This window comes from Sparus aurata, chromosome 23 (assembly GCF_900880675.1).
Source record: "Sparus aurata chromosome 23, fSpaAur1.1, whole genome shotgun sequence".
Taxonomy (NCBI): Eukaryota; Metazoa; Chordata; class Actinopteri; order Spariformes; family Sparidae; genus Sparus; species Sparus aurata.
Window position 1 is genome coordinate 1,905,266 of NC_044209.1, and position 25,518 is coordinate 1,930,783.

Genomic DNA, 25,518 nt, shown 5'->3' on the forward strand with positions numbered 1-25,518 from the left:
TTGACCAGTCATGGCCATCTTGAAGATGTGGCCTCAGGATTGGTCCTACAGCATACTGACCAAATTTTTTTATTTTTTTAAAGATTTTTTTGTCATAGACACCTTTTATTAAGCAGTAGACAGATAGGAAATATGGAAGAGAGAGGGGGATGTGACATACAGCAAAGGACCTCTGGCCGGAATCGAACCGGGGTCGGCTGCGTTTATGGCATGCGCTCTAACCACTTGACCACCTGCGCGCCCATACCGACCAAATTTCGTAAAAATCTGCGTAGCCGTTCAGGAGATATAAACTTCTTATCCTTTTAGCGCCCCCTTAGTGGCCAAACTTCGCCAAATTCGGCTCATCCTTTCCCAGTCTCATGGCAAGCAAGGATCTCAAATTTGGTGTCAATAGCATTAAGTTTGATGGAGATATCAAACAGTTTACATTTTTATAGCTAGCTGCAGAAATTTGTTCGTTAATAATTTGTGCATTTTTTGACCGAGCAAAATTCTTTTGATAACTTCAGATCAGGTCCAGCTGAAGAGTGTACGTGCCAAGTTTCATGCAGATCGGATAGAATCCCAAGGAGGAGTTTGAAAAAGTAGGTTTTGCATATGTGGCAATTCAGCGAATGAAATGTGCAGCAGATGTGGGCGTGTCCTATGTCAGAAAACCCAGCTCTATTTAGGGAATATATGGATATAAGGTTTGCAAATGTTTAATTTAAAATGTGGAAGTTACAGGTAAAAATGCGATTGCATCCATTATAGCGCCACCTATATTCCAATTTGCACCAAATTTGGCACAGAGCCTCTGGATGACTTCAGGAATAATTGACTTAAGTTTGATGTTGAAAGCATTTAGTTTCAACATCAAAACATCAGACTGAAATATGAAACAATATGTGTTTTTTAGCTAGCAAAAAGGATTGTTTGGTTATAACTAGCAGATTTTTTGGAGTGCCAAAATACAAGATTTTTGAATGTACTACCTACGGTTTTGGAGTTTTATGCAAAAATGTGTTGGCTTAGGTTATAGCGCCCCCTGCAGGCGAATATATGTAGTTTTTTGTGTCTGAGATATTCGCAGGAGTCTGGACTAACCCTCCAAATTGCACTGCCCTCCCTTGCACGGTTTAGCCCGCAGCACCACTTTTAGCCGGAGAAAAATAAAAATAAAAATCTTTACAATTACAATAGGGTTCCTAGCACCGCTGGTCCTAGGAAACGCGTATGCTTGCATACGCTTTCCCTCGGCCCCTCAGGCTTGGCCCCCTAATAACAATGATAACAATGATAACTTTATTTATATAGCACTTTTCAAAAACAAGTTACAAAGTGCTTTACAATAAAATAGAAAGATAATATAATACAAACAAAGATATAACATGTAAAATAATTTACATAGTTAGAACAATTACCAACAATTAAGAAAAAGCCATAAAAGTGAGTTTTAAGAAGGGATTTAAAAGAGGATACTGAGTTTGCCTGCCTGAGATCTCCAGGCAGGGAGTTCCATAGCCGAGGGGTACGGACAGCAAAGGCCCGGTCACCTTTGTTGACAAGTCATTCAACTGCAGAACATTTTCAGACATCCAATTTTTTAACTCAGCAAGTCAGGACAAAATAAAAGAAACATCAGATTTACCAGGCTGTAGTGGGACATACGAAAAGCTGAAAAAGCTGAAAGCTGAAATGCCAGAAAAGCTGAAAGGGCTGAAAAGCTGAAAAAGCCAAAAAGCTGAAAAGGCTGAAAAGTTAAAGGCCGATGAAGGAGTTGAAAAAGTTGAACATTTTAATTGCTGAAGATGAAGTTGAATGTTTGAAAGAGCTGAAAAGGCAGAAAGGTGAATATCTTAAAAGGCTAAAAGGCTGTAGAGTAAGAGTGCTGGAAGAGGTTAAAAAGATTTTTAAAAAGCTGAAAAGGGGAAAAGCTGTAGAGTAAGCGGGCTGGAAGAGGTAAAAATGGTGAAAACTTAAAGGCTGAAAAGCTTAAAAAGGTGAAAAAGGATGAAAAGCTGTAGAGTAAGAGAGCCGAAAAGCTTAAAAAGGTGAAAAAGGATGAAAAGCTGTAGAGTAAGAAGGCTGGAAGGAGTTAAAATGGTGAAAAAAGGCTACAAAGTTTAAAAGTTAAAGGCTGAAAGAGCTTAAAAGGGTGAAAAAAGGATGAAAAGGATGGAAAAGGATGAAAAGCTGTAGAGTGAGAGGGCCAAAAAAGCTAAAACAGGTGAAAAAAGGATGAACATGTAAAAAAGAGGGCTGAAAGAGCTCAAAAAGGTGAAAAAAAGCTGTAGAGTAAGAGGGCTGGGATAGGTTAAAATGGTGAAAAAAGGCTAAAAAGGTAAAAAGTTCAAGGCTGAAAGATCTTAAAAATGTGAAAAAAATGAAAAGCTGTAGAATAAGAGCGGTGTAAAAGCTTAAAAAGGCGAAAAAGGATGAAAAGCTGTAGAGTAAGAGGGCTGGAAGCGGTTAATATGGTGAAAAAGGGCTAAAGGGTTAAAAAGTTAAAGTCTGAAAGAGCTTAGAAGGGTGAAAAAGGATGAAAAGGTGAAAAGGGATGAGAGCTGTAGAGTAAGAGGGCCGAAAAAGCTTAAAAAGGTGGAAAAAAAGGATGAAAATGTAAAAAAGTTAAAGGGTGAAAGAGCTTAAAATGGCTGCACATACGCTGGAGCAGGAGCAACCATGGAGCAAGCCAACAAGATTTCCTACATTTCTATGTATATATTGTCTGTCAAGTAAAAGATGTGGGATCCAAATCCAGCTGAAGAGAATTCTTTCTCCAGATTTTCCAGCTGTTCTACACTCTAGCGATGATGTCACGCACTCTAGCTCACGCAATACACACGCTGGAGAAGTAGCAGAGACAGAGATGAAAATGTCCCCATAAGAATGAATGGGAAAGCGCCTCCCAAACCCCTGCAATTTTTGAAAAAACTGTAATGGTTATCGCCAAAATATTTATATGTTGAGTGAGAAGAGACATGGCTGAATGCACTCATGTTGTTTTTATTTCTGTCGAGTGAGAAATGAGGGTAGAAAAGCAAGAGACAAATCAGGTACGGTCTGCTCTCCTCCAGAAATGTAGCCTCAAAATTAACATTGCGGCATATGGGGCAGCTGCTGGACTTCTTGTCACTCTCGGGCTTCTAAATCCAAAAGTGTAAGTCCTACATCTGAAATAAGACCGTCAGCTGACACCCAACAAGATTTCCTACATTTCTATGCATATATTGTTTATGTCAAGTAAAAGATTTGGGATCAAAATTAAGCTGAAGATAATTTTTTCTCCAGTTTTTGAAGCTGCTCTTCACTCTAGCGATGATGTCACGCACTCTAGCTCACGCAATACACACCCATTATAAAATTAGAAGAGGAGCTAAAAATTCTTGAAACTAAAACTGTGACCATTTCAAAACTGTACTATATTTTTAAAAACTGAATACATCGCCAATATTCCAAGGTCTTGTGAGTGTTTTAAAGTTTGAAAGGGTCCTCTAGCTCAACGTATGAGGGAGAAGAGGTTAAAAGTCGATGAGTTTTGAAGAGGATTTGAAGCTTTTCCCATTTGATTCAATGTTAAATTTTTTTTGGAAAAAGCTGAATTTCTGCAAAAGTTGAAAAGTTGAAAAGCATAAGGTTGAAAGAGCATAAAAAGCTGAACATTCTAAAAGTTGAATGCTTTCAATAGCTGAACGTATGCTGAAGTTATAGCAGAATGAAATTTGAAAAAATCCCCACAATTTTGCAGAAAAAGCTGAATATTTCCAAAAGTATAAAAGGTAGAAATAAGAAAAGTAAAAGCAGTAATGTCCGAAAAAAGCTGAACATTTTGATATTTGAATGGTTTCAATCGGACAATATTTGTAGGAGGAGATACGTGCCAAAAAACGTACGGAAGAATAATAATAACTAGAAAAAATAGCATTTCCTACGAAAATACAGTGTGAATGCTGAAGACTGAAGCGAAATCTGCTGAACTGACTTCCGGAAATGCATAAAATTATAGGCTGAATGGTCGGGATTTTGCAAAAAAAGCAGAATTTTCCAATAGCTGGTAAGGCAGAAAGGCTTGAAAGCAATAGGTTTAATGGGCTAACAAAGTTGAACATTTTAATAGCTGAACAATTTCTCTAGCTTAACATGAAGTTGTATGTTTGAAGGAGTTGAAAAGGCAGAAACATGAATATCTAAAAAGGCTAAAAAGCTGTAGAGTAGCAGGGCTGGAAGAGGTTGAAAAGGTGAAAACATATGAAAAGCTGTAAAGTAAGAGGGCTCGAAGAGGTTAAAAAGGTGAAAACATGAAAAGTTGTAGAGTAAGAGGGCTGGGAGAGGTTCAAAAGGTGAAAACATGAAAAGCTGTAGAGTAAGAGGGCTGGGAGAGGTTCAAAAGGTGAAAACATGAAAAGCTGTAGAGTAAGAGGGCTGGAAGAGGTTAAAAAGGTGAAAAAAGGATGAAAAGGTAAAAAGATGTAGAGTAAGCGGGTTGGAAGAGGTTAAAAAAGGTGAAAAGAATAGGAAAATCTGTAAATTAAGAGGGCTGGAAGAGGTTAAAAAGGTGAAAAGAATATGAAAATCTGTAGATTAAAGGTACAATATGTAAGAAATCTAAAGCAACTGGCCGTAAAATCATCCTAATATGTCACAGAGACTCAGGAATAATGTTCATATAACATACTCAACTCACCAACAACAACAGTACAGCCAAAATATTCGCATTAAAAAAAATCTTTTGCAGACCGCAAATCATGTTGATGTTTTGAAATCATGTTTTGGCATGTGGCGCCACCCACCGCCGTCTACAAGTCATTGCAGTCAGTCGAGTCTCAGTTGCCGAGCAACCACAGGTTGCCAGTCACGACTGAGCTACAATGGCGGAGGCAACGAAATCCAAAAGAGCTCGTTATGATTCTCAAAAACGCCAAGATAAAATTCGCGCTAAAGCGAGGGTCTATATAGGTCATGCTTTTGAACGGTGGAGACAGTTGAAAGCCGACAAGGATTTGAAAACGGACGCCGAATTGGCCACTCTTCTCCTAGACAGGTAAGCTAAACTTGGCTAACTAAGTTAGCATCATAGCTTGACGTAGATGGACATTTCGAATACTTTGAACTGTCGAGTAATAACGTTATTCATTTCGATCATAGAAACAAACGTTAGCAGCACAGCTAACGCTAGCAGCATTAGCACTGTACTGGTACGGGCATCCGGTCTCCAGCGTGCCGCTGTCCAGTCGATGTCCAGCCGCTGTTGGTGCGCTTGTCAGCAGCGGCTGGACAATATGAAATCTTACATTTCATACTTAGCCAAATTCGCGTCCTCTTTAGGTCTTTGCATATATGTCGCCATAAACTATATAACGTTATAAAAGGGGAGGCAAAAATGAAGGACAGTTCTGTCAAATATCATGCATAACGTTATTCCATCTGATATGTCCATCCCTAGTCAACAGCTAACGTTACCATAAATAATAATGCATCTTGATCTTCACTGAGAGAACAGAATTGTGTGTCTTGGAGCCACTCATTTATGATAAAACGCTCATCTCTTAAGCTACATGGGTCCGAGCACCTCCACCCCCAGTAAGAGGCACAGACTGGGGAAAAAAATCTTGGCAACTCCATCACTGTCAAGTATTGGAGGGGCATCATCTGATACCCTCTCTATTGAGAGCACCGCAGATGCCCCTGAAGCCCTACAGGAAAGGTAAATAAAGCCTCACGATCCTTGTAATATGATTGAGGAAAATAAATTAGGTTGAACATTCCCTTTTTGTATGATCCACACCTATGGTGACAGTCATTTTTTTCCCCAAAAAAGTTTACAGAACATGAGTATCCAGGATAGTGAGACCCAGACTATGGATGAACGTCAGATAAATGACCTGAGGAACAGTGTGTAAGTTTTACTGAAAATGCCCGTAGTAGTAGTAGTGTGACAAGACTTGCTGATGTGCTTTGATTGTTTATATTTTATCATTTCAAATTTGACAGTATTGATTGGGGTGATTGTGATGAGACTGAGGACGATATTGAAGGTGATGACAGTCAAGATGAGGACTACGTTCCTCGTATTTATGTTCGGTATGTTACCATTATTTTGATTCTCTTTGCTTCATGATGTTTCACTCGATAGGAATCTTTAGTAAACATTGTTTGGAACACAGAACAAAAAGAGACACAGAAGAGTTATTCGCAGAGAACTAAATAAAAACTCTAACAATTTATGTAATTATTGATGCTTCATCACTAGATCTTGTATTAATAACTAATGCATAAATAGCAATTGCTTTCATATGTTTCATGTCTACAGGATGGGTGGAGCATTGCAGGCACCACCAGACATTGCCAGTCTGCCTGTAATTGATGCTAATGAAACTGTACATGACATCCCAGAGATGGAGCCTGACCCTCCAGCAGTTGTCCCACCTCTGCCTCAACCTCCCTTTCCTGATGTACTGGATGTTATAACAGAGGATGACTTAATCGGGAAACGTGCCTCCATTGCATATGAAGACTGTCTGAAGCAGCTAGCGTCATTCCTTGTGCTGCCACTCCAAAGGTGCCCTTACACTTTTGGTCTCAGCCAGGTGGAGTGTCAGTGCCGCCCCCCCTTTGAAGTTTCTATCACCTACAGGGGTACTGCAAGCATAATGGAATGGGTGAGTGGTTGTAGTCACACAACATTGCAAACTAGTAGTATTTCTGAGTTAGAGACATTGGAACTTCTTTTGTGACACTTGATTATGCTTTCAACGTTATTCATATATTATCATTAGCAACACATCTGTATTTTGCAATGTTGATTAAGTTGTGTTTTATTCCTTGGCAGACCTGTCCTGTTGGCCATATTGTATGGAGGTGGTGCTCACAGCCAACAGTGAAATACGGGATACTGGCAGGGGACTTCATGTTGGCCACTAACATCTTGCTCTCAGTGAGTAACTATGCCAATGTTGCTCTACTGTTTAGTTTCATGAACATGGGGATGGTGGACCATACTTCATTCTACAACATTCAAGACACGTATTGTGTTGATACCATCAAGGAATGTTGGGAGGAGAAGAGAGCAGAGAGCATAGAACGCCTACAAACCAGAGATGTGGTGATAGTAGGTAATGTGAAGTTTTTAAAAAAAAATATATTTTAAGATTCAGTGGTTTGTTGAAGTTTGAATGTGAGGTTCATTGAAAATAATTTATTATTTACTATTTCAATAGCGGATGGAAGAATGGACAGTCCTGGGTATTGTGCCCAGTACTGTACATACACTGCCATGGAGAATGACTCCCAAGAAATCATTTCCATCGTAACAGTGGACAAAAGGGAAACGGGGAGAAATTCTGTGGTCATGGAGAAAGAAGCATTTGTGCGGACAGTCGATAGGCTATTGGAAGAGGTGAAGCTTGTGGAGGTCTGCACAGATGCCCATGTCCAGATCTCTGCCCTAATGAGTAAGTATTGAAAGTTTGTTAGGGATCTTACAGGAAAAATAATAGTAGTCATCGTTTTATTTATTTTTTTGGAAAATCAACTGTATTTACCGTACATAATTTTCAATTAATTTTACTGAATCAGACAAAGGAAAGTACAAAGACCTTGGGATGCAGCACAGCTTGGACATGTGGCATGGTGCCAAGAATTTGGCCAAAAGGATCCATTCTGTAAGTGTAGTTTTCATTACAAACACTTTTACCATGATAATCTAACTTGTGGTTTGTTTTGATGACTGTTCTATATTTACATCCTAGGCTGCACAGGTGAAAGGTCAGTCCAGCTTGATCCATTGGTTGAAGGACATCGTCAACCACTTTTGGTGGTGCTGCAAAGAGGCAGATTCATACCACGAATTCATCGTAAGTTGTCATGGTTTGAAAACTACTTGATTATCATTTTTTGGACAAAGTAAAGGTTTATTTCTAAGAAGAAAATGAGCAGTGTAATAAAAAGGTAAAATAAAGTACATCTGTTTCTATGATTTTAGACTATAGATTATTTTACAGATACTGCAAACAAATAGTCTGTATTTTTATTGTATAAGTGTGTTCTCAAGAACTCAATTAGTTTGTGAAAGAAAGCTGTTATCTATATATATTTATTTTTTAGGAGCTGTGGCTTGGACTACTACATCATGTCATCAATGAACACAAGTGGGTCCTGGGCAGCTGCCAGCATGTGGACCTGGAATCTGGGGGAACTCAGCAGTGGCTTGTGAGAGGCTCCATGGCACACGAGGCCCTCAAAGCCATCGTTGCAAACAAGCGGTGGTTGAAAGAAATCCACAAATACCTAAAATTTAGGTAATTTGACTGTCTCTTTACTAATAAGGATGTTTGCAAAGCTAGAAAGTAATTTACTGAATATTTGACAATGGTTGTCCCCATCTACAGGTCCACTGCTGATCTGGAGTCTTTCCAGAATCATATTCTTATGTATGCAAATAAGCGTACAGCATTTAGCCCACCAGTGTTTGAGGCCCGAACAATCCTTGCCGCCATGGATTACAATTTCCATAAGGACAGGCCAGACTCACTTAAATCTGACGGAGGCAAACAGTAAGTCACTTGCTCATTGCTCCATGTCTTTATTTTTGGAAAACACTAAAAAACATGTTTTGAGGAATATACTAAGACATCATGCCCATCACCACTTTGACCTATTGCCCTCTGGGCGGTGCGATCAATCAGTTCTCAGATTACTTTCCTGAGTTGAGATATTCTAATTACATTTCTTTCTCTCTCTCTCTCTCTGTCTCTCTCTCCCCTCTGCTTCTACAAATTTCAGGTACAAGAGGCTGTACAAAAAAAATGCAAGGAGGTACATGCTCTACACTGTGAAGGCTGCAAAAACATATGCATACATCCCAGAGTTGCAAGCCAGGATTCTTCAGAAGAGACTGGCTGGGAAGGGAATGCCCAGGAAGAGGTCACTTCGGCCTGATGACCCCAGAAGGCTTGGTCTGCTCCCCCCTGTCCCGGCACCAACTGTGACAGAACTCCTGCACACCCAAGTCAGGAGAGGTCTTGGTAGGTCGAATGTCTTCGTTACTTACTCATTGGGCTACAAAAGACACTCTCTAAGTTAGATCTCATGTGTAACATAACTTTATGCACAAACAAGAAACCTGTATTCTGTGCCAATGATTTAATCTACTGATTTTTTATTTTATTTGTTGTTCTCTGCAGCTCCAGCATTCAAGAGTGACTAAAGAGCCAGTAGGCATCGTGGAGCATCAAAACCTTTTTTTTTTTTTACTCTATTTACTTTGTTAATTTTTTTGTCTTTTTGTGTTAATTGGAAATTCAAAACCATGTGCTCAGTAAAAGGAAGTCACCGTGCAATCTGTACTGTGTGTTATTTATACTTCATCTTGAGGTTTATCGCACTGTTTTCACACTGAAATGACTGAAAGAGGACAGTTTTTGGTTTGTTCTTTAGACAATAGAAATAATTCATTACATTGTTTACAGTTTCGGCGTGAGTCTTCCGCCTTCGTCAGAACTGTCACCAGATGCCCTATCAACTGATGTTATAAACTAATTACATCAATTGGACATAATGAACTTTCACAACATATGATAATGATCTGGATCTAGCATTTTTGTTATGATATCATGGTAAAAGACATAGCAGTGCTATTTTCAATATAGTATTTTTATTGAAAAACAAAAACACATTTTCAATCACACTCAACATTTTAACAGTAACGAACATATGAACAACAAAACATAATTGAAAATGAAATCAAATAGTGGGCACAAAGCCTGTGTACTGGCCCAGAGGATCTGGGTATTTGTCCCTAACCTTCCAAACACAGCAGCTAGGGATTAGGCGCCTGTTACTCTGGCCCAATGACCCATGCTGCCAAATGATGTATTGCCGATAGACGAAGACTGAAAAAGTTGAAAAGTTGAAAAGAAGAAGGTTGAAAGAGCTGAAAAAGCTGAACATTTGAATATTTGAATGGTTTGAATAGCTGAACAAAAATTTTTGCAGAAAAAGCTTAATATTTCCAAAAGTATAAAAGATTGAAATGAGAAAAATACAAGCAGTAATGTCCTTAAAAAGCTGAACATTTTGATATTTGAATTGTTTGAATAGCTCAAGATTTGAAGAAGGAGAAGAGTGCTGAAAAACGTACGGAAGCTGGAATAATAACTAGAAACATTTGCATTTCCTACGAAAATACAGTGTGAATGCTGAAGACTGAAGCGAAATCTGCTGAACGTGCTGCCGGAAATGCATAAAACTATAGGCTGAATGGTCGGGATTTTGCAGAAAAAGCAGAATTTTCCAGTAGCTGGTGAGGCAGAAAGGCTTGAAAGCAATAGGTTTAATGGGCTAACAAAGTTGAACATTTTGATAGCTGAACAGTTTCTCTAGCTGAACATGAAGTTGTATTCTTGAAGGAGTTGAAAAGGCAGAAACATGAATATCTAAAAAGGCTAAAAAGCTGTAGAGTAACAGGGCTGAAATAGCTTAAAAAGGTGAAAGAAGGCAAAAAAGGTGAAAAGTTAAAGGCTGATGAGGACCAAAAAGGTGAAAAAGGATGAAAAGCTGTAGAGTAAAAGGGCTGGAAGAGGTTAAAATGGTGAAAAAGGATGAAAAGCTGTAGAGTTAAAGGGCTGTAAGAGGTTAAAAAGGTGAAAACATGAAAAGCTGTAGAGTGAGAGGACTGGAAGAGGTTCAAAAGGTGAAAAAATATGAACAGTTGTAGAGTAAGAAGGCTGGAACAGGTTAAAATGTTGAGAAAAAGCTAAAAGGTGAAAAGTTAAAGGCTGAAAGAGCTTCAAAAGGTGACAAAAGGATGAAAAGCTGTACAGTCAGAGGGCTGGAAGAGGTTAAAATGGTGATAACACATGAATAAAGGATGACAAGCAGTAGAGTAAGAGGCCTGGAAGAGGTTAAAAGGTGAAAATATATGAACAGCTGTAGAGTAAGAGGGCGGAATGAGCTTAAAAAGGTGAAAGAAAGACTGAAAAGGCCAAAAATTTTTAGAGTAAGAGGGCAGAAAGAGGTGAAAAAGGTGAAAAAAGGCTGACAGGTGAGAAGTTAAAGGCTGACGAGGACCGAAAAAGGTGAAAACCTATGAAAGGCTGTAGAGTAAGAGGGCTGGAAGAGGTTAAACTGGTGATAAAATATGAATATTCGTAGATTCAGAGGGCTGGAAGAGGTTAAAAAGGTGAATAGAGGATGAAAATGTAAAAAAGTTTAAGGGTGAAAGAGCTTAAATAGGTGAAAAAGGGAATGAAAGGGATGAAAAGCTGTTGGGTAAGAGGGCTGGAGGACGTTAAAAAGGTGAAAAAATATGAAAAGCTGTAGAGTAGGGGGCAGGAAGATGTTAAAATGTTGAAAGAAGGCAAAAAAGGTGAAAATTTAAAGGCTGACGAGGACCGAAAAAGGTGAAAACATATGAAAAGCTGTATAGTCAGAGGGCTGAAAGAGGTTAAAATGGTAATAAAATATGAAAAGCTGTACAGTAAGAGGGCTGGAAGAGGGTTAAAAGGTGAAAACATATGAAAAGCTGTATAGTCAGAGGGCTGGAAGAGGTTAAAAAGGTGAATAAAGGATGACAAGCAGTAGAGTAAGAGGCCTGGAAGAGGTTAAAAGGTGAAAACATATGAACAGCTGTAGAGTAAGAGGGCGGAATGAGCTTAAAAAGGTGAAAAAAAGACTGAAAAAGCCAAAAAGTTGTAGAGTAAGAGGGCAGAAAGAGGTTAAAAAGGTGAAAAAAGGCTGACAGGTGAGAAGGTAAAGGCAGAAAGAGGTTAAAATGTCTGCAGACATGCTGCAGCAGGAGCAGAAACACAGACGAAAATGTCCCCATAAGGAATGAATGGGAGAATGCCTCCCAAACTCCTGCGATTCTTGAGAAAACTGTTATAGTTATCGCCAAAACATGTTACATGTTGAGTTACAGGAGACATTGCTGAACGCACCCATGTTATTTTTATTTCTGTAGAGTGCATAATGAGGGCACAGGAGCGAGAGACAAAACATGTACCGTCTGCGATCCTCCAGAAATTTTGGCTCAAAATTAACATTGCGGCTTATGGGGAACATTCAGGAGTGCTTGTCGCTCTCGGGCTTCTAAATCCAAAACCGTAAGTCCTACAGCTGAAATGAGATCATCAGCTGAAACCCAACAAGATTTCCTACATTTATATGCCTATATTGTCTATGTCAAGTACAAGATGTGGTATCCAAATCAAGCTGAAGCAAAAAAAAATCCCGTTTTCGGAGCTGCTCCTCACTCTGGGGTGCGGCAGTTGATGATGTCACGCACTCTAGCTCACGCAATATACACCCATTATAAAAAATTAAAATCCTTAAAACTAAAACTGCGACCATTTCAAAACCGTACAAGATTTTTAAAAACTGAATACAGGTCCAATAGTTCCAGATGTTGTGACTCTTTTAAAGTTCGAATGGTGTCTCTCGCTGGAGGCATGAGGGAGAACAAGAGGTTGAAAGTCGATGAGTTTTGAAGAGGATTTGAAGCTTTTCCCATCTGCTGCAATGTTAAATTTTTTTGGGAAAAAGCCGAATAGCTGAAAAAGTTGAAAAGTTGAAAAGAAGAGGGTTGAAAGAGCTGGAAAAGCTGGACATTTGAATATTTGAATGGTTTGAATAGCTGAACGTATGCTGAAGTTATAGCAGAATGAAATTTGAAAAAATCCCCATAAGGATGAATGGGGAAAATTTTGCATTAAAAGCGTGATATTTCCAAAAGTATAAAAGATTGAAACGAGAAAAATACACGCCATCATGTCCTTAAAAAGCTGAACATTTTGATATTCGAATGGTTTGAATAGCTCAAGGTTTGAAGGAGGAGAAGAGTGCTGAAATACGTACGGAATCATGAATAACTAGAAAAATGTGTATTTCCTGTGAAAATACAGTGTGAATGCTGCAGGCTGAAGCGACATCTGCTGAACGACCTGCCGAAAATGCATAAAACTCTAAGAATGTTGAAAGAAAGGCGAAAAGCTATAGATTAAGAGGGCAGGAAGATGTTAAAATGGTGAAAGAAGGCTAAAAAGGTGAAAAGTTATAGGATGAAAGAGCTGAAATAGGTGAAAAAGGAATGAAAGGGATGAAAAGCTGTAGGGTAAGAGGGCTGGAAGAGGTTAAAAATGTGAAAACATATGAAAAGCTGTAGAGTAAGAGGGCTGGAGGATGTTAAAAATGTGAAAAAATATGAACAGTTGTAGACTAAGAGGGCTGGAACAGCTTAAAATGTTGAAAAAAGGCTAAAAGGTGAAAAGTTATAGGCTGAAAGAGCTTCAAAAGGTGAGAAAATGATGAAAAGCTGTTCAGTAAGAGGGCTGGAAGAGGTTAAAATGGTGAAAAAAGGATGAGAAGATGTGGAGTAAGAGGGCCAAAAAAGCTTAAGAAGGTGTAAAAGGATGAAGTAAGAGGGCCGAAAAAGCATAAAAAAGGTGAAGAAGGATGAAAAGCTGGAGAGTAAGAGGGCTGGAAGAGGTCAAAATGGTGAAAGAAGGCTAAAAAAGGATGATAAGCAGTAGAGTAAGAGGGCTGGAGGAGGTTAAAAAGGTGAAAAAAATGAAAAGTTGTAGAGTAAGAAGGTCTGGAAGAGGTTTAAAAGGTGAAAACATGTGAATAGCTGTAGAGAAAGAGGGCTGGAAGAGGGTAAAATGGTCAAAAAAGGCTAAAAAAAAGGATGATAAGCAGTAGAGTAAGAGGGCTGGAGGAGGTTAAAAAGGTGAAAACATGTGAAAAGCTGTAGAGTAAGAGGGCTGGAAGAGGTTAAAGAGTTGAAAAAGGGATGAAAAGGTAAAAAGTTTAAGGGTGAAAGAGCTCAAATAGGTGAGAAAAGGATGAAAAGGTAAAAGATGTAGAGTAAGAGGGGTGGAACAGTTTAGTGTGAAAAAAATGTGAAAAAAAAAATATGAACAGTTTCAGAGTAAGAGGGCTGGAACAGCTTAAAATGTTGAAAAAAGGCTAAAAGGTGAACAGTTAAAGGCTGAAAGAGCTTCAAAAGGTGAGAAAATGATGAAAAGCTGTTCAGTAAGAAGGCTGGAAGTGGTTAAAATGGTGAAAAAAGGATGAGAAGATGTAGAGTAAGAGGGCCAAAAAAGCTTAAGAAGGTGTAAAAGGATGAAGTAAGAGGGCCGAAAAAGCATAAAAAAGGTGAAGAAGGATGAAAAGCTGGAGAGTAAGAGGGCTGGAAGAGGTCAAAACGGTGAAAAAAGGCTAAAAAGGAAGACAAGCAGTAGAGTAAGAGGGCTGGAAGAGGTTATTAAGGTGAAAAAATATGAAAAGCTGTGGAGAAAGAGGGCTGGAAGAGGTTAAAATGGTGAAAAGGGGCTAAAAAGGATGACAAGCAGTAGAGTAAGAGGGCTGGAAGAGGTTAAAAATGTGAAAACATGTGAAAAGCTGTAGAGAAAGAGGACTGGAAGAGGGTAAAATGGTCAAAAAAGGCTAAAAAGGGATGATAAGCAGTAGAGTAATAAGGCTGGAGGAGGTTAAAAAGGTGAAAACATATGAAAAGTTGTAGAGTAAGAAGGGATGGAAGAGGTTAAGAAGGTGAAAAAGTATGAAAAGTTGAAGCGTAAGAAGGTCTGGAAGAGGGTAAAAAGGTGAAAACATGTGAAAAGCTGTAGAAAAAGAGGGCTGGAAGAGGTTAAAAAGGTGAAAAAATATGAACAGTTGTAGAGTAAGAGGGCTGGAAGAGGTTAAAAAGGTGAAAACATGTGAAAAGCTGTAGAGAAAGAGGACTGGAAGAGGGTAAAATGGTCAAAAAAGGCTAAAAAAGGATGATAAGCAGTAGAGTAAGAGGGCTGGAGGAGGTTAAAAAGGTGAAAACATATGAAAAGTTGTAGAGTAAGAAGGGATGGAAGAGGTTAAGAAGGTGAAAACATGTGAAAAGCTGTAAAGTAAGAGGGCTGGAAGAGGTTAAAAAGGTGAATAAAGGTTGAAAGCTGTAGAGTAAGAGGGCTGGAAGAGGTTAAAAAGGTGAAAAAAGGATGAAAAGCCAAAAAGGTTCAAGGGTGAAAGAGCTCAAATAGGTGAGAAAAGGATGAAGAGGTAAAAAGATGTAGAGTAAGAGGGTTGGAAGAGGTTAAAAAGGTGAAAAGAATATGAAAATCTGTAGATTAAGAGGGCTGGGAGAGGTTAAAAAGGTGAATAAAGGATGAAAAGCTGTCGAGTACGAGGGCTGGAAGAGGTTAAAAGGGTGAAAACATATGAAAAGCTGTAGAATAAGGGGGCTGGAAGAGGTTAAAAAGGTGAATAAAGGATGAAAAGCTGTAGAGTAAGAGGGCTGGAAGAGGTTCAAAAGGTGAAAACATAAAAAGCTGTAGAGCAAGAGGGCTGTAAGAGGTTAAAATGGTGATAACATATGAAAAGCTGTAGAGTAAGATGGCTGGAAGAGGATAAAAAGTTGAAAAAAGGATGAAAAGGTAAACAAGTTTAAGGGTGAAAGAGCTCAAATAGGTGAGAAAAGGATGAAAAGGTAAAAAGATGTAGAGTAAGAGGGTTGAAAGAGGTTAAATAGGTGAAAAGAATATGAAAGTATGTAGATTAAGAGGGCTGGAAGAGGTTAAAAAGGTGAAAAAAGGATGAAAAGGTAAAAAAGTTTAAGGGTAAAAGAGCTCAAATAGGTGAGAAAAGGATGAAAAGGTAAAAAGATGTAGAGTAAGAGGGTTGAAAGAGGTTAAAAAGGTGAAAAGAATATGAAAATCTGTAGATTAAGAGGGCTGGGAGAGGTTAAAAATGGGAACAAAGGATGAAAAGCTGTCGAGTAAGAGGGCTGGGAGAGGTTAAAAGGGTGAAAAGAATATGAAAATCTGTAGATTAAGAGGGCTGGAAGAGGTTCAAAAGGTGAATAAAGGATGAAAAGCAGTAGAGTAAGAGGCCTGGAAGAGGTTAAAAGGTGAAAACATATGAACAGCTGTAGAGTAAGAGGGTGGAATGAGCTTAAAAAGGTGAAAAAAAGACTGAAAAGGCCAAAAAGTTGTAGAGTAAGAGGGCAGAAAGAGGTTAAACAGGTGAAAAAAGGCTGAAAGGTGAGAAGTTAAAGGCAGAAAGAGCTTCAAATGTCTGCAGACATGCTGCAGCAGGAGCAGAAACACAGATGAAAGTGTCCCCATAAGGAATGAATGGGAAAATGCCTGCCAAACTCCTGCGATTTTTGGGAAACTGTTATAGTTATCGGCAAAACGTGCTACATGTTGAGTTACAGGAGACATTGCTGAACGCACTCATGTCATTTTTATTTCTGTAGAGTGCATAATGAGGGCACAGGAGCGAGAGACAAAACATGTACCGTCTGCGATCCTCCAGAAATTTTGGCTCAAAATTAACATTGCGGCTTATGGGGAACATTCAGGAGTGCTTGTCGCTCCTGGGCTTCTAAATCCAAAACCGTAAGTCCTACAGCTGAAATGAGACCATCAGCTGAAACCCAACAAGATTTCCTACATTTATATGCCTATATTGTCTATGTCAAGTACAAGATGTGGGATCCAAATCAAGCTGAAGCAAAAAAAAATCCAGTTTTCGGAGCTGCTCCTCACTCTGGGGTGCGGCAGTTGATGATGTCACGCACTCTAGCTCACGCAATACACACACATTATAAACTCAGAAGACAGGCTTATAATCCTTAAAACTAAAACTGAGACCATTTCAAAACCGTACAAGATTTTAAAAAACTGAATACAAGGTCAATAGCTCAAGGTTTTGTGATTCATTTAAAGTTTGAATGGTGTCTCTCGCTCAACGTATGAGGAACAAGAAGAGGTTGAAAGTCGATGAGTTTTGAAGAGGATTTGAAGCTTTTCCCATCTTAGTCTAGGACCTGGGTCAGATTTGTGGGCACTTCATTTGGGAGAGAATTTCTCAACTGTTCTAGACTAATATGACCCTAAGGAATAACATGGGAACTGTGCGAAATTCGCTATCCGGGACGAAACCCCCTAAAATGGCCACGCCTTTTTTGTCCAACAGGTGAATGGGGCATGAATGGGGCAAAAATTTTAACTTATAGATATCACCACGAAACTTCACACGTTGATCACTGACATCAATACAAACATCTTTTGTATTGAAAGTCTTCATGGATTTTATGTTTTAATATGCAAATAGGCCATTATCTGATTAAACGTGTGCTAATTTGCATAACTTTCAGAACAGATATGTCAAAATTGGATAAAGCCAGTTTCAAAATTCCATCTGCATTTTGTCGATACTAACCACATATTTTTAAATAGGTAATGTTGGATATTAATAGTACTCGAAGAAAGAAAGCAAACATTTGAATAATATATACATTTCATTATTTCAATTACACAAAGTTTGATAGATGTAGATGCTAGATAGATGTTCCCCTTCTTGTCTGTTTGTCACCCCTTTCTTCTTGTCACTCCTGGTCTGCAATAAGTCACTGTTCATTCGGTGTGATGGGATTTTTACAAGAATTCCCTCCCTTGCACTTGCAGTACTTGCAGCAGTGTATCCCAGCTACCCGGCAGCGACAGCTATTCTTGTGTGCACACTTGCCACATTTGCAAGGATCTGGCAGACCCTCAGGTTTGGAGATCACCATCTCGGGCACCAAGATACCACCACTTCTTTCAAAACCATACATCTCAGGGTTCATGATCAAGGTGGCATCTCTAAATTGGGCTTGAACCCATAGCTGTACTTGATAGTAACTCCTCTGAATGTGTTTTTTTGCATTAGCTGAGGTACCTGTAGTGGGGGAGCCAAAGTCTCAAAAATGGGTTGAACCTGACATGGTCTGCCATACTTTTTATTTGTGTTTTTTCTGTTAACTTTGACCCTAAGAACCAATAATTGGAGGGTCTGCTCTGCCGGAAATATCGCGAAAAAAAAATGTGGCCATTTTAGTGTATGTATCCTATATTTTTTATCAGAAAACTGTGAAAAATTATTTTTTCCCTCAACTCCTCAGTGGGTTGGTTAGTCTGTCAATAAATGGATTCCAGATACACAGAACACATGTGCTGACAACATCCACTGAAAAAATAACTCTTAAAACACATTACTACATGATTTTGCATCAATTTAATGCAAAAAAATTTGGCGTTTTCTCACTTTTTTCCAATATTTCTATCTTTACTTCATTGGCAATCAATTATTCCTCCAAGCAAAATCAATGGATCTGTGGAGATTTCACTGCTAGTAGGCGATCAACAGGCTCAGAACCTCAATAGAATTTTAGACATATTAGTCTATTTTTCCAGCCAATAGAGCCCCATTGTGAACCTCGAAATGTTGAGTACACCAAAGTTTTATGTTAGAAATGTACAGTATGGGTCCCCAGCATTAAGAAACTGCCAGATGCTAACTTGCATATGTTTGGCAATTTGCATAATTAGCTTTATTAGCATTAATTAGCATTAATCGCCTACATTGGCAATATTTCAGCAACTGCTTGGCCGATTTGGACAATATTGGCATGGTTTTGGGGGTTATTGAGGATGCGGAATTCATTTCTGACATTTTCAAAATTCGAAATGGCAGTTTAAACCAAAATTTCAACTCCCAGTGGGCCCGATTTTTATGAATTTTGAGTCAATTTAGAAGTTTTAGCTGAATCTATAAAAATACATTGTAGGATACTTATGAACACAATTATCCAAATGATGCAGAATATGTACATTTTAATTCACATAACGTTACACTCTGAGGTGACATTTGAGATAACAAAGGCAAGTACCATATCAAAATTCAAAGTGGCAGTTTAAACCTAAAGTGGTCATATTTTAACTCCCAGTGGACTGATTTTGATGCATTTCAGAATCAATAGAGCACAATGGCATTGGTGTTAATGTTGAGACGTAATACTTCTTCAAATTTCTTCAGTTCTGCTTGTGTGTTTTGACTAGTGCTGCACGATATTAGAAAAAACTGACATTGCGATTTTTTTTTACCCTGCAATATATATTGCGATATGAAAAAATACAGGAATTTTCATCAGATGACCTGAACAGCACTTGATGTTATGATGCATTTCAAAATGATAAGCATGTATATTTCATATGAGCTCATTCATGCGTGCTTGCGCCCTCCCAGGACTTCCATTCCCCATGCTGGCTTACTTTCATTTATAAAAATTACTTCCAATTTTCCTTCGGGTGGGTCGGGCGTCGGTAACAATTTATAGTGGGTCGGCTCGGGTGCGAAATGTAATTCGTGCTATTGTAGGAAAACGGGTGGGAATGTAATTTGTGCTACTGTAGGAAAACAGGTCGGATGCAGTTTTAAGTATGGTGTATACGGGCGGGTTTTCAAAATAAGACCTGTGCAGGACTCTGTTGTGTGGTACCGACGTAAATGGTCAAACTAATTAGTTGTGTTACCTCTCGTTGTGGCAACAGATGCAAGGCACTGTTGACACAGAAGATGTGTTTGGTCAATATCATCCTTCTTGTAGCCGAAATAATTCCAGATAACTGACGTTGCTTTTCTTTTTGGCACCAAGTCTTCATTTTCTTGATTTTCTCTTGTTCGTTGCTCATTTTTCAATGTTGTTACCAGCCACTTACTCCATGTGCAGGGGCTGGTCTGCTTCGGCACACTGATTAAGAACTAATGTGATTGGTGGATCGCTGTGCATGCAGAGTCTGCATACACAGTGTGTGTCAGGTACCCTTGAAACTATATGAGTTCATTTGCGTCCTACATCGCAGGCTCTGCGATGTGACTATTGCACACACGTATATCGCGATGGCGATGCTCAAACGATATATCGCGTAGCCCTTGTTTTGACTACACAACTTTGTGTCATTTTCGCTGTGGTTACTGCGTCGGGCAGAATACTGGCTGGACGGAAAGACCGACAAAACAGAGCTTTTTATATTTGGATATGTTGGGACCAACAGATGAAGTCATTCATTGTGGCTTTCAAAGTGGAACATTTTCTTTCTCATTCTTCACACCTTGGTGCAAAATTGAGGTTTGAGCTACTGTTGGTCAGGGTGACAGACCCCCTGCTGATCAGGTAGTCAAAACCCCAGCGCCTTCTTTGTTCGCTCTCTCTCACTCAATGCCCTCTACTTCTTCAACTCCGGATCTTCAAGGGCTCCTCTCCACCTCCCCCCACGAGGCTGCCCAACAAGCTGTGGAGAACTGCAAGCTGCCTTATCAGCAGGCCCAAAGAACTTCTCCTCACTGGACGAAGTCCTGCCAATCTATGGATCTGAGGAACACCAAGAAGGTTAGCGCCGAGCTGCTATCCTTGCAAAGAAAACTAGTTTTCTCCTCTGCCGCCTTTCATCAAACCTTGCACAGCAAGGACAGCATTGTTCAACACTGGAACCCCAACCTTCTCCTATAACCACCAGCACCTTTTCTTCAAAGACTGGTAACGCTGAACTGGGCTTAGATAGCATAGCATTGCACAGCTAAGCACAGGACTTTAAACCCTGGTTGATGTGATGCACATGTGTTCAATTTATGTGTTTGTTCACTGTTTTTGGTGTTATTGTGACCTCAAGTTATTGGTAGTTTGCTTTCCTAGACGGCTAATTTGACGTTATTATGCTTCACACAGACTCAGGGCATGCAACTAACCATCTTCTATAACCTGGCATCATGTCACACACACACACACACACACGTTCCTTGAGGCTAGAGCATATCACACCCACATGTGATATCAGTCAGTACGTTTACATGCACAGCTTAGTCGGATTACAGCCATAGTTCGACTAAGCTACTCAATAAGACAACTGCAATTGTCCGAGTATACATGCCGGTGAGAAAATAGAATTACTGGCTGAAGCATGTCATACCCCAGTAAGATAGGTGGCGCTGTACCCATTTCAACTGGTGGTAATGGAGCCACCTCCGGTGACACAGATGTCTTTGTGTGTCTGTTGTACCACATCGCAGACAACTGTAGACATCTTGGTCTCCAAGATTTCTAGCTGGTTCGCAACTCAGGAGTGAAGAGGTCAATATTACCTCTCCATAACATCTGCAAAGCTGTAGGAGCTGAGCTCTCAAAGTGTCTCCCAGCACTGAGGGTCTGCCAGATCCTTGCAAATGTGGCAAGTGTGCACACAAGAATAGCTGTCGCTGCCGGGTAGCTGGGATACACTGCTGCAAGTACTGCAAGTGCAAGGGAGGGAATTCTTGTAAAAATCCCATCACACCGAATGAACAGTGACTTATTGCAGACCAGGAGTGACAAGAAGAAAGGGGTGACAAACAGACAAGAAGGGGAACATCTATCTAGCATCAACATCTATCAAACTTTTAATTGAAATAATAAAATGTATATATTATTCAAATGTTTGCTTTCTTTCTTCGAGTACTATTAATATCCAAAATTACCTATTTAAAAATATGTGATTAATATCGACAAAATGCAGATAGAATTTTGAACCTGGCTTTATCCAATTTTGACATATCTGTTCTGAAAGTTATGCAAATTAGCACACGTTTAATCAGATAATGGCCTATTTGCATATTAAAACATGAAATCCATGAAGACTTCCAATACAAAAGATGTTTGTATTGATTTCAGTGATCAACATGTGAAGTTTCGTGGTGATATCTATAAGTTAAAATTTTTGCCCCATTCATGCCCCATTCATGCCCCATTCACCTGTTGGACAAAAAAGGCGTGGCCATTTTAGGGGGTTTCGTCCCGGATAGCGAATTTCGCACAGTTCCCATGTTATTCCTTAGGGTCATATTAGTCTAGAACAGTTGAGAAATTCTCTCCCAAACGAAGTGCCCACAAATCTGACCCAGGTCCTTTACTATCTGCTGCAATGTTATTTTTTTTTTGGAAAAAGCTAAATTTCTGAAAAAGTTGAAAAGTTGAAAAGCTGAATTGTAAGGCTGAAAGAGCTTAAAAGGCTGAACATTTTAATATTTGAAAAAATCCCCATAAGGATGAATGGGGAAAATTTGGCAGAAAAAGCTGAATATTTCCAAAAGTATAAAAGGTAAAACAAAAGAAAAACAAGCAGTAATGTCCTTAAAAGCTGAACATTTTGATACTTGAATGGTTTCAATCGCTCAAGATTTGTAGGAGGAGATAGATGCCGAAAAACGTACGGAAGAAGAATAATAAACGACAAGAACAATAGTGTGAATGCTGCATTCACACTAATAAATTCCAGAAGAACAATAGTGTGAATGCTGCAATAATATCAGACAGTCTCCAATAGCATTGATAAAATAGCACAACCAAGTATTAATCCCTTCTCTCCCGCAGAGCAGCTCCCCACGCTACTGCTGCGCCATCTCATCACATGCAAAGGAGCTTGGGATAATTAGTGTGAATGCTGAGTCAGCATTCACACTATTGTTCTTCTGGAATTTATTATTCTTCCGTACATTTTTTGGCACCTATCTCCTCCTACAAATTTTGAGCGATGAAACCATTCAACCATCAAAATGTTCAGCTTTTTAAGGACATTACTGCTTGTATTTTTCTCATTTCTACCTTTTATACTTTTGGAAATATTCAGCTTTTTCTGCAAAATTTTGCCCATTCATCCTTATGGGGATTTTTTCACATTTCATTCTGCTATAACTTCAGCATACGTTCGCTTTTCACATGTTTTCACCTTTTTAACCTCTTCCAGCCCTCTTACTCTTACTCTACAGCTTTTCATCCTTTTTCACCTTTTTAAACTTTTTCGGTCCACGTCAGCCTTTAACTTTTCACCTTTTTTGCCTTCTTTCACCATTTTAACATCTTCCTGCCCTCTTAATCTACAGCTTTTCGCCTTTTTTTCAACATTCTTATAGTTTCATGCACTTTCGGCAGTATGTTCAGCAGGTCTCACTTCAGCCTTCAGCATTCACACTGTATTTTCGCAGGAAATGCAATTTTTCTAGTTCTTTTTATTGTTAATGTGATGGCAACAGAAATAGCTAATAAGAGTCGATAGTACAGGTAACATTGGACTTCAACCTGTGTTGTCTGCATGCAAGACACAGCAGTTAACCACTTCTCTATCATCACCACAAGTAGGGTGGCAGAACTCAGCAATTTATTGACGACATCTTTCAGGGTTGTTGCATCACATGAAGGATTTTATAGGTTTATTCATGTTGAATATCCCATAGGTGCTGCTATATGGCTGCTACATATCTGAAAGTATGTGATATTTGAGTAGAAAAGAGGCACAGGAACTTATGGATATAGAAATTCATTGAAACACACGTCACATATGTCAGCATAGATAAGAGCAAATTAGGGCAAAGTCCTGACGTCATGAAGGTGGGTCTAGGCTCATGCAGCACCTAGAGAGCAACTGCGCAACTGCTCTGCAGCCGCCTTGCTCCCGCGATAACTTAAGGTCATGTGACATCGGATGCGGAGCAGAAACCACTCCCATTCACGTCATCATGGACACATTTTAACCAGCATGCATCACGATTTAGGCAGCGCTGCGTGATCCTGAACTCGCCTAGTGTCAGATTTGGAGCACCTGTAAAGACATGGAGGTTCTTGGTCATTCAGACAAACAAACTTCAGAGAGAGAGTTCCCTCATAGGTTCAGTCCAAAGATGCCAATGGTCAGTGAAATGTTTTATTTACTTTCATGGTGTTTGAAATGCTGCTTAATATGTTCAAGTTTATGTTTAACTGCTGTGTAGATTGGTTAAGGAACACATTGCAGCATTGACTTCATTAACTTTGTGTTAAATGGATTGTGCTAAAATAACATTTCATTTTGAGTTTGTAAGATTTAATGTATTAGATACAAAAGGATAGTACAAAGTTAAATTTTTAAACTTGACAAAAAAATTGGGAAAATTCTTTATTCCATTTGAAAGGCCTAAGTGGTTCATTTAAAATGTTTAATTAAATGTTTAAATTCATTTAAAATTCATTAAAATGTTTAACTAAAATGGTAACTTTTGTTTCTCTGTCTTTAAAGGTTTACAACCTAATTTACTGAACAGACCAATCAACTGACCAAGCCAAAAGAAAAGAAAAGCAATTGAGTCGGACATTTGAGTTGTCATGTGTCCTTTGGAAGTTGAACAAGAGGAGAACTTGACATTAGCACTTAGCATCCGTTGTATGTTTCCCATTTTGTGACATGAATTAACAGTCAACAACAGAATATCATATCAATGTTGCCGCTGTGATGTTGGTACAGTACAAATAACATGTTGCTTTTCATTGCGTTTGTGGACACGTTTTGAATGTAGACTACAATATGAAACGGAGCCAGGGAGATATCTCCAATTTCTTCACAAAGAAGAAAATTAGCAGGCAGAGTGCAGATGACCAGCAGGAGTGTGAGAGTAGTCAAGTTGAATGCAGCCAGGCAGCTGACACAGGCCAAAATTTCCAGGGCCAGACCAGCCCTCATTGACCTCCAGTTGAAAATGCAGGTATTAGGGAAATGCTTTAAAATGTGTAATGTGGTGTTCTGCACGATTTTACAGTTATTCAGTGAACAAAGCAATTTAAATACCTCCTTTTAATCACAGTACTAAACTGCCACTATGCACTAAAAAATGTGTATTGTTAAATATTTGCAATTCATGCTATATATTATAAAATCATGTATGTTTAATTAAAAATAGAATTATTGAAGTGTTGACTGTGTCAATCAATACTTTCAGATGCACAAAAGGAGAGGACTGACACTGGCGATGATGATGCTGAGTCAGATGGCAGCTCCAGCAGCTCCAGCACCAACAGGAACCTCCCAGTTCATCCTACTTTTGCCACACTGAAAGGTCCCCAAGGTAGAGGTAGAATATTTACTAAAAATGCTATTTACCTATCACCTGCAACATGTGAATTACTCGTTTGTATTACTTGCCCGCTGAAATGTAGTTGCCCCATAATATATTTAAAAGGGTAAAGCTTGACAATCTAAATGTTACTTTGGAGTTGTTCTTAATGATCCAACTCAACTTTTAAAAAGTTAAATAAAAAGTTAAACATCTTTAAAAATGAACTTAATTCTTGGTGGTGCTTAAAACTGATTATTATACAGAACACTGCTATGTTCACTGTACCTGTACAGTGGACATAACACTGTTGCAATGAACAGTGAACATAGAAGTACTAACTTCTTGCTAACTCTGTACAGCAAACATGCTAGTGTTCTGTGTGTTACCACTTGGCAAGAGTACACCCAGCAGATTTAATGTGGCCAAGAACAGCAAGATGAAAACAAACAGTGTGTAACTGTACATTGCAAATTGAAGTGATCGCCCATATTGAAGTGGGCGACAGTGGCAGCTTTCATTTTTGTTACTTTTGGGTGGCCCCCCCAGATTAATTGTTGTTACCCGCTGTGCCCCCCACCAGAAAATTCTCTGGACCCGCCCTTGATCCTGATGCTGTTTTGTATGTGGAATAAATGCCTTCCTTTGCCCTCTCTGTCCCACCTCTCCCGCCACATTTGATTGGTTTTCCCCCAGATGACACTCTTAACCTCAACCTTACTGATACCCACTTCCATTTCTATTCTTCCTTTCCTTAATGCCCTCTATGCAAACTCATCTTCCCTCTCATTCAGTCACCCCTACATGCGCTAGTACCCACATAAATCT

General features: G+C 39.1%; 2 protein-coding genes across 3 annotated transcripts in view; both read left to right on the forward strand.

Annotated features, from left to right (window-relative positions):
• Positions 1 to 24,922, forward strand: part of LOC115574864 (uncharacterized) — a 42,456-nt gene extending 17,534 nt beyond the window's left edge. Inside the window, exons 1-3 of one of the 2 annotated variants that reach the window (XR_003982577.1) lie at positions 22,763 to 24,023; positions 24,157 to 24,342; positions 24,577 to 24,922. Coding sequence is in view for 1 of the 2 variants with exons in the window: in XM_030406489.1 (XP_030262349.1) it covers positions 24,577 to 24,690 (114 nt within the window). In the remaining variant the exon portion in view is untranslated. Of the gene's footprint in view, positions 1 to 22,762; positions 24,024 to 24,156; positions 24,343 to 24,576 lie in introns of those variants that run through there. The other variant, XM_030406489.1, reaches the window with a different exon arrangement.
• Positions 4,503 to 9,320, forward strand: LOC115574863 (uncharacterized). Its single transcript, XM_030406488.1, has 12 exons — positions 4,503 to 5,689; positions 5,804 to 5,881; positions 5,977 to 6,066; positions 6,296 to 6,644; positions 6,815 to 7,097; positions 7,203 to 7,436; positions 7,561 to 7,646; positions 7,734 to 7,838; positions 8,089 to 8,282; positions 8,373 to 8,537; positions 8,767 to 9,008; positions 9,168 to 9,320. The coding sequence occupies exons 1-12, from the start codon at positions 5,541 to 5,543 to the stop codon at positions 9,188 to 9,190; spliced, it is 1,998 nt and encodes a 665-aa protein (XP_030262348.1). The 5' UTR covers positions 4,503 to 5,540; the 3' UTR covers positions 9,191 to 9,320.
• Positions 24,923 to 25,518: the final 596 nt, after the last annotated feature.